The following is a 16,879-nucleotide window of genomic DNA, read 5'->3' on the forward strand; positions in this document are numbered from 1 at the left end:
CCAACATCAACAGTCTCAAAAAGAAGGACAGACCTTACAATCCTAACGCATCTTCTTTGGCATTGCAAATTGTTTTACGCGCAAGTTAAACCTGGTGACGAGGTTTCAGCACCCAATTTTCCAAAAGCATGATTCTGGACAACTAACAAGGAAGTGTGCAATAAAAAAAAAAAAAGTAGAGGCAGTTCCTTCAGATCCTCATCCCATGTGTTAGTCACAAGACATTTTCGTATGTATCAAGAAACCAGCCAACCACTCAACAGACAAACACACTGGCTCTGTGTGTTTATTTGTCACAGCTGTAATCTTAACACAAATAAAGCAGTGGTAATCACTGCTGATAGTCATAAAGCTTCACTTGCTATTTGTATTTTAAAGCCATTAGATAATCATGCTGAAGTACCCTCTTCAACTAATTCTCCTAACCTGTCTGGAGTGAGGGCAAGAGGAAGTCTATGAAGGTGATTAATTCTCTCTAAAAGCTCTTAATCTCCCACCATGCTGGGAGAATGAGCCGAGCTGCTGAAAAGACATTCTTTCGCTGGGAAAGACAGTTCCCAGTTGTTAGCGTAAAGTAAAAACAAACAAAAACTAAAAATAAATTACTTTTTCTTTCCTTAATAAATAATAAGTTTGCTGGTTGGAAAAACAGCAGGATGGAAGCTTTGAGAGAAAAGGGCTCCAAGCAGTCTCTTGGCAAATGAACATTTCTGGGACAGATGCACGTATTTTACTGATCCACTGCAAAGGGATATTCAGGTTAACTAACAAAGCAAAGAGAATAAAACATAACTCACCACATTTTAAGGCAACACACTCAGCTTTCCTACTTTGGTACAGCAGTGTAAAATAGATTTAGTGCTACTTGTTGAAGGAATACTTTCAAATTCCAGAAATTTGTGTAGAAGTGGCAAACAGAGTTAAATAGCTTTCTAAAGCTATTAGGCCTGTATTCTCCACAGCAAGGTTAATTCAAGTTCTAGAAGCAAGTTTTCCTGACTATTTTTTGCCCCTTTAAATGAGTTTACGCATCTGGTGTAAATTAAAACAGCCTCTGGATTAAGATCAGGATTTATATGAACATTCATAGCACAACAGAGCATTCCACTACAATCAGAGACCTAAAAATGATTAACCTCGTGTTTAGCTGAGGTGCACGGATGTGTTAAAAAGTTTTCAAAATATTCACAGAGCATACCAAAGCATTAGATTATGGCAGACCTGTTTAAAGTTCTGAATTCAATTAAAGTTTTTCTTTGCTGTACAAGTAAATCTTTTAACTATATCAGAACAAACCCTTGCAAACCGAGGCTGTGCTTGAAATGTGGTCTCCAACTAACACTGTTGTTGATACACACAAAATAATTCAAGGCAGAATAACTTTGAAGTTTCAGACACAAGTAGGATCATCACATAGTCTGTAAGCATAACTAGAGGCTGAGATTACATTTGGAGCTCTTTAGGACTGTTACAATGGTTAGAAGGATAATAAAATTAAGTTGACGCTGGCTTTCATTTCTAGACTGGCTACAGTTTTGGGTTTTGTTTTGTTTTTTCTCCCTTTGTATGCAACTCTACAAAATTATTAGTTTTCTCCTCCAAATAAAAACTCGTGATGCTTCCTGGTCTGAAGGAACTTCTTGCAGAAAAAATGTTTAGATGCTACTGAAGATAACCCCATGCAACTGAAAGGCAGCACGGAAAAAAAGAAGCATTGAGACTGTATTTATTATTACAGCATTCTCTCTTACTGGGAGAATTTCAAACTATCAACACATGTAAGAACAAAGTTTGGTTATATTTTTCTAATGCTCTTTGTAGAGGTTATTTGTCCTCTCGGCCATTGTCTAGAAAAAGTATCCAAAGTGTTGTTTTCAGCATCAAAGACGCTGCAATTCCCAGTCATCAAGCCTCTGAATTTCTTTTGCAACTGTGCCACCTTTCTGAGGACTAGAACTTCCACACCTGAAATCAAGCACAGGATTTCTGAGTCACAACAGAACTACAAAAAGTTTTATTAAGTAAAGAAAATCGATTTGATCTTCTCTTATTCTTTGGATGCTCATGCTAGGGAGACACAGATAGAAATATCAAAGGTGTGCAGATATTTCTTGATTCCTTAAGACAAATTGTTCTGCACCATCTCTTACACTCTGCTCTATGAACTCTGAATGATTTGAAGAGTAGTTTATTCTCAGCTAAGAAATCTGGCTCATCATCCCTTATCTCAGCTGCTAAATTCTACTCGGAGCTGTGAAAAATCCAGAGACTTTGTCCTCTGTCAAATTTTGGGTTAGCAATTTTTGCAATTCTCAAAGGATGTTCTGAAATAATGAGTATTTTACAGGTCCTCCCTCTGAGCTCTTTCCATATCTCATCACTGAGAGCTGGTACAGGACACCAGTCCCATACAGAACAAACCAAAAACTGCACGGGAACTCCTTGCCTGCAGTATGAATGTCTTCTTAATAGCTTACCTCCCTATAGAGCAAAGAAGGCTAAACTGCTTTGCTAGAAATGATTGTTGCCCACCTTCAATAAAACCTTTTTCTGAATCCAGTAGGAGGCCACCAAATGGACAGAACACTATCAAGAATCCTGAAAGAAAATACCTCGCTGAATCCTGTGGCTGCAACTCCTTATATTCCTTGCATGAATCACTGTCACAGTTACCATATGATAAAGTCGTTACTATTTCTGACTTCGCGGTATGTGGGAAAAAAAAAGACAGACAAAACATCCTTTTATAAACAGATTAAAGTATTTCCTTAATTGTATTTCAATAGATGCCACACCCTACCTCAGGCTTCCGAAAGTCAGTTGCTCCTGTATACTGCATCCAGAACGCTAGATTTTAGCTCAGCCACAAGCTGCAGGAATTATTTTTTCCGTTGGTAATATTATGTGTCTCTGCTACAGAAAATTCAGTTCAAATCAGTGTAATGGACTTTTTTGGTTTAATTCATAAATATCTCATGGTATACTATATAATATCATTCTCTGGATGTGAGATTAAAGGTCTCTTCTGTCCAAAAAAAAAAAAAAAAGAGAATTTTGGGGATTTGGGGGAACTTGAGATACAAAGCGAATCCCATCACAATGCTCTGTTTTCTCATAAGTAGGTCCCAGCATCCAAAGTTTGTGTATGCTATTGTCGAACACACAATAGCTGTTGTTTGCCTGAACAATCTACATGACAGCAGCAGTGTGTGCAGCTGTAACACCAAGAAGAGAACCTACAGAAAATCAAATCTTATTTTACAACTTACAGTATTTTTTGCCCCACAAAACAGAATTATACTACAGTTTATAAAAATCTAGATAAAAATAGCAGAACATAATACATGCATAAACTATGTTAAACGTGGATGCAATGTAAAAATGATTTTTCCAGTGAAAAACTACATTTTTCTCAGTAACAGTTTACATTTTAAAGCCTAGCTTTGCATTAATGAACAGTCAGTATCTCATGTTTAAAAGTTATTTGCTCTTTTTGATAACAGATATGTTTCCAACATTATCCCACTGCAATGTCTCTTTCTGGGATACTACTAAACAATCAGTGGCTTTCTGTCCTACCCTTTTGTCAGATTGCCCCCTTTTTTTTTCCTTGCAAAGTGTTCCCTACTTTTCAGTAAGGTATGTTTTTATAATATGTGTAGTAGGCATAATAATGACCCTGCTTATGCTTACTACATAACCAGCACTGGGTTGCTGGCCATAATAATAATTAAAAACCGAAACAAACAAACAAACAACTTATTTGCATATTGCAGAACAAGTTATTCAGTCCTAAGATTCCAGAGCTGATCAGCATCACACGAGAACATAATGTCCGGTCTGGAAAAAGGTTCCTGGGAAACGGAGGATGAAATTCGGGATTTGCAGAAAGAAAAGCAGTAATACATGTGGGTTTTTTATTCAGATATTTTGTGCCAGTATTGACTGAGATGCAAAGCTATCTTTATCCCTTAATAAATTTCTAATCCTAGCTGCTATGTGAACTAATGCAAATTTGAAAGCCACGAACAAAAAGAACAAATCAGCTCGTGACTCCTATGCAAGAGGAAAAGGTCTAATTACCATCTGGAGGAAAGACAAACATGGTGAAGCATTTGTAATGCATGCTTTCATGTGACTTAACTAAAGCTTCTAATATCCATCAGATGGGGGCTCTACGAGTTTTAACTACTCTGCCTTGTGTTCATGTACAGTTTTGACCAAATAAATGTTGCTTTAAATATAGTCTCAAGTGAAAAAAATGCTTAGAAAGAAGACACCAATATTGCTAAGGCTAGCAGTATTTTGATTTTATATTATTTTAAAAGAAATCAATACTCTAGGTAGACTTATTCATGCGTGGTTCTGTGACATTATTATAGTCATCAACACATGGAGTAAAAGAATTTAGAATAGCTACTGTACTAAAAAAATACAGCTATCCACAATGCAACAAGAAGTTGTAATACTAACCCAAAACTCATTTTATAGGAATTTTCAAATTAAATGTAAACTGAGAAGTGTTCAACCTTCTTCTTCAAAATTTTATCACGGAAGAGGACTTGAAGTTTCTAACTACATTAGTCAATTAATCAATAAAAACAGTCGGCTACATAATTTTAAAGCAGTTGACATTTCCCATTAAATCCAAGGCATAGTTTTGCTTGTCACCCAAGTAAATGTAAAAGCACAACTTACCCCTCCAATTATATATGCAAGCCTGACTGTTTCAGAGTATCAGCCTTGAAGACGGTTTTGAAGCAGACCAGCTGGAAACAATAAAACAAATATTTCTTTTTTTCTTTTTTTTGGCAAGAACTTCAATTAAGTTAACACATTAAAGCTTGAATACATTTGATCTGATGCGTCATGAAATATTCTTATAATATTTATTGAAATATCTGATTCTTATTCAAGATTTCTAGACTAATACAATTGTTTTTTATCTAACATTTGATTTCAAATAAAGTCTGTTATTCTATAAAACATCATTACTTGGGAACATTCATATTTGCTCTGTCATCAGTCCAGAGGTGTTGCCTGCTATCAGAAGATCAGAAGGTTTGCTGGGAGCATTATCTCCAAAGGTTGGAAGTAGAAACCCCGTCACACATTTCTAGAACAACTCACCTTACACAATTAAACACTGTGTAATAAATATAAGAATGTCAAGTGGGTATATTGCCCTCTGACGATACCTTCCCCCACTGACTACTGAAAAAGCTAGGCCAATTTAGACTAAACCCAGATTTTTCGAAGATCTTACTCCTAACATTTTAACACTTGATCGTTTTATTACAAACATCAAGTAGCGCCGATATCCGTTGAAGCTCCCACATGCCATGTGTTTCTGTGGCAATTCTTAGATTTCCCATGGATGCATCCTAGTGCGTATTTCCTATGGAAGTGCATCAAAACCAAGAAGCCATGCAATGCATCGGTTCCAGGTTACTGACAGGATTGATTGTGGTTCTTATCATGTGGGCAAACTCTTAAAACTTCCTCGTTCAGTGCCTAACCTCTGCTATTATATGCATTTTTCCTGTTGTACTAAACGTGACTGAATTACTGCTGTTACTCAAATCAGAAAAGTTCATAAAATGCTGAGTCCAAAACCAAGTCTCTCCCTTTTCTGTTCCTTTATGAAGAAGGCTGATTTTCAAATGCAGAACAGAAATACCCATCTCTAAGCTACAGGTCTATCAACTGTCCATTTAGCAGAAGGGCTTAAGGAGCGCTGTATATGATGCAGTCAGCACTTGCAATGCTTCCAACACATGGGTACTGTGACTTGATGCTCTTTGGAGGAAAATGTACGGCCATTTAGGCTACCCTCTTAACACCCTAAAGGAATAAAAGACTTTTTCCAGTACTTATCTACCATCAATTAGAGCATTAGGATAGAGGAGTCAGGTACGGTAGGAAAGGAAAATGTCTGCTGAAATGGGAGAAGAGAGAAAAAGGTCAGGTATGAGAGAATCACCAAAACTCTCTCATAAGCATAAAATTAGTAAAACTACGGTGGTACAAAGCAAAGTACCAGAACTTTGTCCCGTTGAATCCAGAACTCCAAGGAAAAAGGTGTCAGATTCAGCAGGAAGCACAGCAGACTTTGGGAACGACTTCAGAGACAGAGTAGAGTCTACAACTGAAACAAGAATCCTACACAAGAGACAACGTTAACTCCAGGGACAGAAAAAAAGCAGAAAAAATAGAGGCTATGGAAAAAACACCTCCATACAGCTTGAAAACATCAACAAAAATACCACATGCATCAAGTAAAGAAAACAGAAGAGTGAGCGTTGAGTGCCAATGGTGACAGACAGATCAAGGCATACGAAACAAGAAGCACGTCTCAGATTTAGCCACCAACAAGTCACCCATGACCTTATAGCAGTTCAATGAACTCAAACATCAGAAAGAAGATTGGAAGAGATCAGTGAAAGCGTGGGTGGACAGAAAGTCAAGACAATATAAAAATATACCATTAAATATTTTTGAAAGAACTGAGGACAGGATGTACGACTGCAGTTTAGGGCAATTTACGTAGTGAAGTACACATTTCTAATTAAATTTCTGAAGCGTGCATTTACTTTGAATGAAAAGAAGCTGAAGAAAAGCAGTTTAAATGAAATGGAGGTAGAACTTAAAGGGCGGCAGGTAGGAACAGTAGAAAGTGTAAGCAATTAATTCAGTTGGAAAGGATAGTGACATTTAGCAGCAGAAAGTAGGGAGGAGACTTTTAAATCTTTAAGAGAAGAAAAGGATTACAGTAAAGAGTCACAGCTATTTCCAAGCTGGTTTATTCAATGTACAACTAAGTTCTTCACTATCAGCCTACTCAGGCATTTTAAGGAAGCACTGAATTTTCAAAACGCATTGCATTAAACTCCTAAAGACAGCACTTCTATATACTTATAATCCACTTTTATCTTTTTATCCCTATCATCTGAAAACATTTACAGTTGCTAAAAACTCCTGCTACCAGGAGAAAAGAAGGAACAACAACAACAAAAAAATGCAATAGGCTTTATACAGCCTCCTCCATACCAGGAAGTCAATGCAAATTGGGAATGATTTGCTACTAACACTTAGCCTTCACCTGGAAGAGTTTATTTTTAGGATTGAGTGGCAAGCTGCAACTCAGAGGAGAAGAATAAGAGGAAAATAGAAAACTGTGGCTTAGTCTCATTTTCAGATACTATGTTTGAACCCCAAATTACACTTAAAAAGCAAAAAAAAAAAAAGTTTAAAATAAAACTTTATCACCAGCTTGATTGCTCATTTGTTGTGCCAGCCTTTCATCGTATATTTTCAACCTTGTACGAATTAAAGGCTCCCTGGTATGTAGACTATCTTTATAAAAGTCCAAAACAACACGTCTGCAGTACCTAGCAACAGTCATTGTTAGGACGACGCTACTGTCCCTATTCTGCTCCAAGTGAATCTGGTTTATCGCTCGCGTGTTAAAAGCACACCGATACATTACGTAGATGCTGTATGTGAACTGCTTGCACTGTTCATCAGTAGAGCTGAGAAAGAACACGGCCCTAGTATCTCAGTCGCCTAACTGCCATCACTCTTATGGGAGCAAACCCAATTACATTCCTTCACTTGTAGCTCAAGAACTTTTCTCAGTTTTGCATTTATTCCCAGTTACTGTTACAAACTCTGACATGCACGCCCGCACCCCCCGCTGCCCTGTCACATTAACCCCAAGGCTAAAGAAAAGCTGATCCTGCCTAGATACAAGGATTTCATGCTAAGGCTTTTGGATTCCTTTTTTTTTTTTTTCACCCTGTCCTCATCAATTAGTTCAAACAACTAGATGCAAATTAGCACCCAAAGCACTTCAAAAATCCAAGTTAAAATCAAAATACTTACTTTCTTATTGTATTTAATCCCAAACTATGTACATGAAACTTCTAAATGAAGCTCAAAGGTGCAGCCAGTCAGATCATAAAGGTGAAAGCAAAACAGCTCATCTAGATTGCAGCTGTTTCTTGGCATTCGCTTTATACACGTAAATGGTCTGGGCTTTAACACCGTCCTCAATGGTTTCACATTATGCATCCCAGCTGTCAATACCAAGGAACCACAAAGCCCCAGATCATTTTTGAACAATGCTGATTGCTACAACAAATCAGGACTCCTATTAGGTTAGCAAATGTATTTGAGAGGCTCTCTATTCATAGAGTAGGCCTACCCTTGAAACTGATTTTGTGCAGATTAAAGAAATTAACTTATGACAACATTGTTACTTCACTCATAAGATTTTCCTGACAGGGGCCATCTTCTTGTTCTGAGGGGGCAGTACCTAGCACAGTGTGTTTCTGTACACTATAAATACTATTAGCAGTAGCAATTACTTAACATATAACACCAATATATTCTTAAGAGGCTTCTACCCCAGCACACCTCACCCACCAAGATCACTGTTATGACATGATGGAAAATTCAGTTCCAGACTACTGCTATGCCCTTATTTCCCTCTGAACCACTCACTGTTCGAACCTTTATTACTACAAACACCTGTACTACTCCTTTGCTGAAATCCTCTTCTCGATCCAGCCCAGCACTTTCTATTCCTTAAAATCATGCTCCTTTCAAGCAGGCTGCCTCGGCTGCCATGATCCCCACAACCAGTCTATCTCAAGCTCTCATTGGCGTTACTGAGTTTACACATAAACTGCCCTCATTAGATAGCAAACTACTGTCATGCTAATAAAATGGTCTGAGGAACGATGCACACCGGAGGCCTGATCTTTAGAAGTTTTTAATGAATGGTTTAAATTAATGGTAACTCCAGGCACTCAGGTTCATAAGAGGATATGGTGTTACATTATTATTCTCACAGGGCGTTTGTCTCATCGCCAGATCTCCTAAGTCTCAAATCATTGCCTTAACTGCAGGATCAGCTTGCTGCCTCCTGTCAGAGCCTAAACTTTGCCTCCAAGATGTCTGCTAATTGCATCTTATCCAGGAGACGGGAACACCTCCCGCTTTCGTGTGAAGGAACACCACACATTTTGCAGCATACAGACAACGTGGCTATTAAAATGCAATCATATTTCGGGCTGATGAAGAAATCACTTGTGGGTTGAGACGGTTGTCGGGGACGGCAAATTAAGTCTGTCCCGCTGATCAAATCTCATGGGACAGCACGTAACGCTACGCCATGCCACAACTGCTGTGGCAGATGCGGGGCAGGTGGAGAAGCAGTGCTGGCAAAAGTGAGTGTCCCCAAAAAGCGAGTGTCCCCAAAGAGTGGGTATCCCCCCAAAAGCAGGTCTCCCCGGGCAGCCTTTTTCTGCCTCGAGGAACCTCTGCGAAGCCCGAGGCCTCCATAAAGGTTGGACGTGGTGCTTGGGGACACGGTTTAGTGGGTGACATTGGCGGCTGGGTTGGACCAGATTATCTTGGAGGTCTCTTCCAACCTTAACGATTTTATGAAGCCCCTCGGCCTGTGAAGGGCAGGTAGGGAAAAACATCGGGGGGCAGGAGAGGGAGGCGTCCCCTCAGAGGACACGAGCACCGCCAACCGCGCCCTGAGGTGAGGTGGGGGGGAAGCGGGGGGGGGGGGGGGGGGGGGCGCCCTCCTCCATTTTGGGCCCAGACACCAACTTACCCGCCGGAGCCCTCGGCGCGCTCCTATTGGCCCTCTCCGCGTCACGTGGGCGGGGGGGGTTGAAAACCCGCCTTTGCCTGCGAGCGGTCGTTGGGAGGAGATGGAGGGAGGGGGGCGGTGTGGCGTCTGCGCGTGCGTCGGAGGAGGGGAGGGGGCGCGCACGCGCCGGCGGCAGAGGCGGTCGGGGCGCGAGGCGGTTCCGGGAGCGGGCGGGCGGGGCGGGGCGGGGAGGGGAGGGGGGGAGCGAGCACGGGGCGCGCGCACGCGCCGGCGGCGGGAGGAGGAGGAGGGAGGGGGCAGGAGGGGGGGGCGGTACCGGGGGGGGAGGTGCCGGGGCCGCCGGTGCCGGGGCCGCCCCGCCCCGCAGGAAACGGAGCCGCCTGGCCCCGCTCGGCGCCAGGGCGGGGAGCGGAGCCCAGCAGCGGAGCGTCGCCTTCCCCCGTTCCTTCAGCGGGAGCAGCCTCACCCCCCCACCCCAGCCCCGTGCCGCCCGGGCAACTTGTTGCCGCCGCCATGGCCCCCCGCCCCGCCGCCGGCCCCTAGGCGGGGAGCGCGCAGCCCCTCAGGGGGTCTCTCGGCCGTTTCCTTCCCCTCAGCCCGCGGCGGGCCCCCCGTGAGGGGAGGGTGCGCGAGGGGGGGGGAGCCGCGATGTCCTTCTTTAACTTTCGCAAGATCTTCAAGCTGGGCGGCGAGAAGAAGAAGAAGCAGTACGAGCACGTCAAGAGGGACCTGAACCCCGAGGAGCTGTGGGAGATCATCGGCGAGCTGGGCGACGGCGCCTTCGGCAAGGTGTTCAAGGTACGGCCGCCACCCGCCGGGGCTCCCTGAGGCGGCACCGGCGCGGCCCCGGGTGCCGGCACGGCCCCGAGCCGCCTCCAAGCCCGCCTAAAGATAGCAAAGCCCCATGAGGTCACCGCCGCCTCCCGCTCCGCCCTGCCCGGTGCTGGCTCCTTCGCCTCGGCTCTGGCCGCTGGGCACGTGTGGAGCGTGGCCCTGCGGAGGGGCTGAGCCAGGCGTCAAGTTCGTGCTGATTTATTTTTGAAGTTTTCCTGCAGAAGGAAGCCTGTGGAAGTCAAGCCGACCGGTGGTGTGCCTCACGCGGTGCTCCCGGGGTTGGTTTTCATGGGCCTTCTGTCGTGGTCCTTGTGGAGTACAACTTGAAGCTCGTGTCACCCAGGCCGTCTTTACGTGGCAGGATGTCTGCGTCTTCTCGCAACTTTTCTCAGTTTGATCTCTTTATCTTTTAAGTATACGAGCACAAGTGGCGTTTCCAAGGGTGGTTATCTGCAATTTCTCAAGCGAGATAGTCTAATAAAATAGATATGCTGCAAGCATTTGACAAGACAGTAGCTTTCAGACAAATCTTCAGCTGTTTTTTTCCTTCTGAAAAGTCATTAATGCTCTGCATCTGGTTTAGGGATAGTTTGGAACAAATGTCATGGAGGATAAGTGTGACAGAATCGGGGGACTGCTGTGAATTGGGATCCTGGAGCAGATTTGGGGACTAGAAATAATAGCATGAGAAACAATAGTATTTGCAGTGTTTCTAAAAGCTGATCTGGTCAAGAAATGTTCATTTTTAGACTTAGTCTCATTTGAGACTTTATGAAATCTGGGTACAGATCTTGCACTCATGAAACCTGTGCTATTTTCGGTATAAACTACTTTAGACTTCATTGTGTTGTGGTGTTACCTGCTTGTAAATTTGAGCAAAAGTGTGTTGCCACAGTTAAGTCAGAATGCTGGGTGTTTTTCCCCCTAGGAAGCGGTCTACATGTAGTATGTTAAGAGCACCTAGTTTATTTTGATGTTGGTGTAGTACATAGGCTAGATGGTGGTTCTCCTGTCAGTGTGGAAGATCATAGTTTTTTTTGATTAAAACGATTGGGGAATATGGCTGAAGTTGCTGTCTCGTAAAGCTTGGTGACTTTAAAAGCATCGTGTTGTCTCTAAGAGCATTTGCAGAGAATTGGGGTTATTTCTTTGAACTTCATAGTGGAGTTTTGTTTCCCTTTCTGTGACTATGATGCGCTGTCCCAGAGAGATGACTGGGGAAGCCTTAAAGAAACAATACTAAATGTGTTTTCCCCCGCCCCCACGTGCATTTCCCCTCCCATCTGCAAACCTCCTTTCAATTCATATTTATCTGTTAGCATGTCTGTCTGAGCCCCAGTCTGCAGAGGAAGGTGTCTGAGCAAGAGAACCGATAAATTTTGCTTATCAGTGCAATTTGTCTACAACAAGAGGGTTTTCAAGTTAGATAGGACATTTTTATCTGATTGTGAAATGGCAAAGTGTAAACAGTTTATCCTGAAGTTTTTGAAATTAAACCCTCTTAAAATTGTGGTAGTCAGAATTACACATGCAGTTACACAGATAAAATTGATGAAGGTAGCACAGGTACCAGTACTCCTGGAAAAAAAATATCCTGTTTAGAAAAATGAGTCTTGCTGCATGTATGCAGCAGCATTCATTTTGTTTCCATCTAGTTTGAGGAAAAAGGATTGCACTCGGATACTAACTGTACTTGTTTTCCTGCATCTGAGCATGCTTGGCAAGGAAGTGTTTCGAAAGCATGGGTGTGTGATATTGTTCTTTCTTGGATATACACCTCAATTGAGCAACTGCAATAATAACCCCTTTAATACCTACTCAAATTTTGGAATCAGAAGTGTTAATTAGAACAGAACTGTCAAGTTGTGGAGACTGTTAGTTTTTGTTCTTTAAGCGAAAGATAACCCGAATGTCAGTTACATTTGACAAAAAGAAGTCCCTTTGCTTAATATTAATAATCAAAACATTCATTAAAACTTCATGAACATGCTTCAGGAGTTTCATCTCCATTTTGAATTCCTGTAAATAGTTAATCAGATATGAGTTCTGCCAAAAAAGTGGTTAGAGCATTTTTAGCTGAAGCTGATGTCACAACACCCTTCTGCAGTTACTCCTGAACTGGAAAATTAGTGGAAACTGCCAGTTTGTCAGTAGATACAGAGAGCTGTACTATATTTTAACTCTATAAACTGGATTTGCAAAGGTTAAAACATCTTTGTAATTAAGATCCTAGGAGTCGCTGTATGAACGTCCTTGTTCTTGGAGCCTTGGCAGATGCAGGATAAAATAAATGGCCAGATAAATAAAGCTTTGTATCCTTTGGATTGTTAATAAAAACATAGGTTACATGCTATGATTTTCCCTAGAAAAGTATTTGGCTTAGCTGTAAACTCATCTTTTGGACAAGAGTATCAAATATTTAAATAGAAACTCAAAAGCAACTTTTAAATGATTCCGGCAGTATTGTGAAGCCTCACTGATTATATTTTTTACCTTAAAAAAAAGGTGCATCTAGTGATAAATAAGCCTTAAGGGTATTGAAAGCTTGTGATTCATTTCCCTTCTTCCCAATCAAGTACAAGGGTCTTGCTTATTTTTCATAACGTATTTAGCTCAATTACAAGAAGAGCTTATTTCCTCTGACGCTGTTTGTTGTCATGTTCTAAAGCCTGCATGGCCCTGACAATTGATGTATTTGCGTTCACTAACTTCTAAATGATGTTTAGAGATAGTGGTCCTTAAAACTTCTAAGTGTTTCAGCTGCTGAGGCAAGCCCCTCTTGTGATCAGAGGGGCTGTGTAACTGCAGGCTGCCCGTGGCAAAGGTTGGTGGTTGTACAGGGCTTCTCCTCCTGCCCTTCTCAGCCTCTTCAGAGAGGCCACTTTTAGGCTGTTTCCCTTTCTTTTTTTGCTCTTGGTTAATGAATAATGGGGTAGTTTTTCATCCTTTTTCAATTTCTAGGCTTTTGCGGTTCTTCAGGATCAGGTGATGGCCCTTGGAAAGCGAATGGTGAGATTGCTGGTTATGGACTTTTTTCCCATCTTTTTTTAATTGCCATTTGTGGATTTCCAAGAACTCCTGGTTGGGCTGCCAGGGTTCAGAAAGGCACTGAAGAAGCAGGGATCTCAACTTAGTTTAAGAACTGCGAGTTAGGTAGCTCTCCAACTACTTTTTCCTTTTTTTTTTTTAAGGATTAAAACATCTGATTTGATCGAGTTTCCTGAAAAATTTTAGGCTGCTTGTGTTAAAGTTAGTTGTAAACAGTTTGCTTCAGAACTTAGTTACATTATTATATGATGTTACATTCCTGGGTGTTACATTACCCTATTTGTATCAAATGCCAGTTCAGTGCCTATAGTGCGGATCTCTTTAAGGTCAATCAGTGTAAGTAATTGTTAAAGTATAGTCATTTTAAGTAACCGTGTGAAGTCTTTCATCAGCTTTAAGCCGCTTTCTAAATTGACAGAAGTTACTGTTCAGATGGTGTGAAAACAGACCTTTAAAAGTGCCTAATGTGTTCTGGGGCTTTCTTGCTAGAGCTCCTGACTGAGCCTCTTTATCATACAGATGCACAGCTAATTAAAATGCAGATATCTTCCTGAGTGAACATGTGAAGGAAAATAAAATGTTGGGACTGTATTTCAGTAAAATTTGCCATCTTTTTTTTTTGGTATTATGAATACTGTACTCTAATCTAACATAAGGACCCGTATATTGCAGAAAGACATTTCTGTAGTGTTTTGTTGGTGTGATCTCTGAGCCCTTCACTGGAGGATACTCCTCCAAGAAATTTGTGGTCTTTAGTGCATCGTTATAATTATGGGTGCCATCTGTACAAATATACTAATTTTAGGTCTTCTATGGGAACACATTCTATACTGGTAGAATATGCATGGCAGGATACTGTGTAAGATAACAGGGTACCTATATATGGTATATAGGGAAAATATTGTGTATATATACACAGTGTGATAGAAATTCTCCAGTTTGCTTGAGAGAGCCCTTTGTACTTGTCTGATTTTGAATTGTATTCATGCTTCTTAGTTTGAATTGGCATATTCTGCCCATTTATAGTATCACATTTATTACCCTGAATATTAGATGTTGGAACCATTGTGTGTGCGAGATTCTTACGGCAATTTGGAAAGTCAAATATTTGTATTTCATCTGAAGTTACCAAGACAAGTCTGCCAACTGTCAGCAATTAACCACTGCATGGTTAAAAAGCCAGCTCTGCTTCCTCTTTAGTCGGGAGCAGAAATGTTTTAGAAGCTGGTAGCTATAGTCAGGGTGAACAGCATAACCAAATGAATTTTCTTCTGAAAATCTACAGCTGCACAAGTATTCCTCTATACTTTGTCTGCAAAACCAGCCAATACAAACTCAGCTCTGTCTAATGAAAGAGGACTTTTGATAATGTTATGTCCTTTAAATGAAATAAACTAGTGATGTAGATTCATTTAAGTTAAGCTTTTGTTTCTGTATTTAAAACTTACCTCTAATGGAACTGTATGACATTCAGAAGAGCTTGCTTTTGCCTTAATGTCTTCTACAGCAGCCAGAAACACACAGTTCTTGAATAGCGATTTAATAAGACTGGACCATTTCAGCTGCCTCATTTAACCAGCCTTAACTCCTTTTAATGCTAAAAAAAAAACAAAACCAAAAACCTGACAAATGGTGGCTGCTTAGAAATACTTTTTGCCTAATGCTGCATCATAACTTAGTTTCTAACATTAAAAAATACTTGAAGTAGTCTGCCCTGAAAACAAAATCAGGGCAGAACAAGGAGAATTTATATTTTCTAGTCTCCGTGGCCTTACAGGCACATTTGTCTAAATCATTGCTAGGGTGCGATATTGCAGCTTGAAGTTCTCTTTACAATATTAATGTATCATGCTGTTTGCTAGGATGGCTATCTTTCACTTCTGTGACTTACCACTTGCAAGAGTAGATTTGACCAATTAATATCTAAGCTGAAGCACTCACTGATGTTTTTTTCATCTGCTGTTTCTTTTGATTTACCTAGTGTCATTAGCTCTACTAGCAGTTAATTGTTCAGAAGGATTTTAGAGCTGTTGGAACTCACAAGCCTTTCACATTAAAGATGCAGTCCATGCAGAAGTGTTTTGCTTGAGTTCATCTGAAATCTTGTATCTTGTGTTTCCAGTCAAATACTGTGTTTCAGGAACCTCAAGTTTCATGCATGGCTGCAGTAAGGCTGGACATGGAAAGACTAACAGGCGAAAATATCCTAAATTAAACTTTAATACATAAGAATGAATCGGTTCAGAACTTCCAGCAATCTTGATAAAAGTTGTTTGCTGTACTTAATTGTTCTAATCTATTTTCATTCATAACTGACTATATATGAGTTGACCTCTTATTAAAGTAGAGCAGTAAAATAGTTCACTTGTCCTCAAGAGATCTGAATTAATATTCACTTAAGTGCCATGTTGCTTTGTTTAGCCATTGAGGCATTAGTAGATAAAGGAGAGAGGGGAGGAGAGCTGATTTACTCTCAAGAGAGTAATGTATAAGATGATAATGTTAAATTTTAAATATTCAATCCATATAAAACAGAGCTAAAGCTTTTCTTAAAGCTTGTTGAGATCAGTCATTTCCGTAAGAGTAGCCTGGATGTTTTAGAGCTGCTTTACATGCTCTAGATGGAAAAAAAGATGCATGCTGTTCACAGAAGACGAAAGATTTTAGTCTGGCTGATCAGCTTGGTGAGTTGCTCAAAGTTAGCCTTTTCTTCATTTTGCCTGCTGCTCTGTAGCGTTATCTTTACTGTCACACTGCTGCAGTTCTAGCGTGTTGAAGATACCAGATAAGGAAAAGGCAATATCCCTGTTTAAACCCAAGAAATTGTGGTAAGGCAAAAGCTTTACAGATCTCTTTACACCTATTGTCACTTTCGCTGAGTTTTCTGAGGAAATGGGTAGTGCAAGAAAGCTGTCTGTGGGTTGTAAAGCGGGAGGAATTTTCTTGTTTGAAGTGGATATTTGCAGGCAGTGACATCTCCTTTTCATTCAGTTTGTGGCGAGGAAATACTCTGAAGAAGTAAGAAGTATGCACATGTTAAGTGCCTCACTTTTTGGACGTCTTACTGACTTGGCTGAAAACCAGCATCACAATACTTAACTTATGACTAATGTATTGTCTGTCTGTTGCATTCGGAATTAAAGCTGCACACAAGTTTGTGGAGGATAAATATAAATTGCTCATGACCACTTCTTAGTGAGGCAGTCATCTTTTCCAAGGTGTGAGCACAGCTATATAAACTGTTTAAAACTCCAAGTAAATAGGAAATTGTTTGATTTTTTTTTTTAAATCTGTTTATAGAAGTTGCTATTTTTTCCATGTAACCTGATATTCATATCTCCTAGCTAACTATTTGTGTGCTTGGCTTCT

At 40.8% G+C, this 16,879-nt stretch overlaps 2 protein-coding genes across 10 annotated transcripts in view; one reads left to right on the forward strand and one right to left on the reverse strand.

Annotated features, from left to right (window-relative positions):
- STN1 (STN1 subunit of CST complex) overlaps positions 1-9,813 on the reverse strand; it is a 41,556-nt gene extending 31,743 nt beyond the window's left edge. The window contains exons 1-3 of one of the 7 annotated variants that reach the window (XM_083845098.1): positions 9,629-9,784; positions 4,699-4,769; positions 2,801-2,913 (exon numbers count right to left, since the gene is read on the reverse strand). The gene's annotated coding sequence lies outside the window, so the exon portion shown is untranslated. Of the gene's footprint in view, positions 1-33; positions 971-2,800; positions 2,914-4,698; positions 4,770-7,884; positions 9,545-9,628 lie in introns of those variants that run through there. The other 6 variants (XM_083845100.1, XM_083845096.1, XM_083845097.1 and 3 more) reach the window with 6 other exon arrangements.
- A 157-nt stretch (positions 9,814-9,970) lies between these two features.
- The window catches only part of SLK (STE20 like kinase), a 48,793-nt gene continuing 41,884 nt past the window's right edge, over positions 9,971-16,879 (forward strand). For 2 of the 3 annotated variants that reach the window (XM_083845041.1, XM_083845042.1), the window contains exon 1: positions 9,971-10,426. In XM_083845041.1, coding sequence (XP_083701167.1) covers positions 10,277-10,426 — 150 coding nt within the window. In that variant the 5' untranslated portion in view covers positions 9,971-10,276. The remainder of the gene's footprint in view (positions 10,427-16,879) is intronic. The other variant, XM_083845043.1, reaches the window with a different exon arrangement.

The sequence above is a fragment of the Anser anser genome, assembly GCF_964211835.1.
Source record: "Anser anser genome assembly, chromosome: 7".
Lineage (NCBI taxonomy): Eukaryota > Metazoa > Chordata > Aves > Anseriformes > Anatidae > Anser > Anser anser.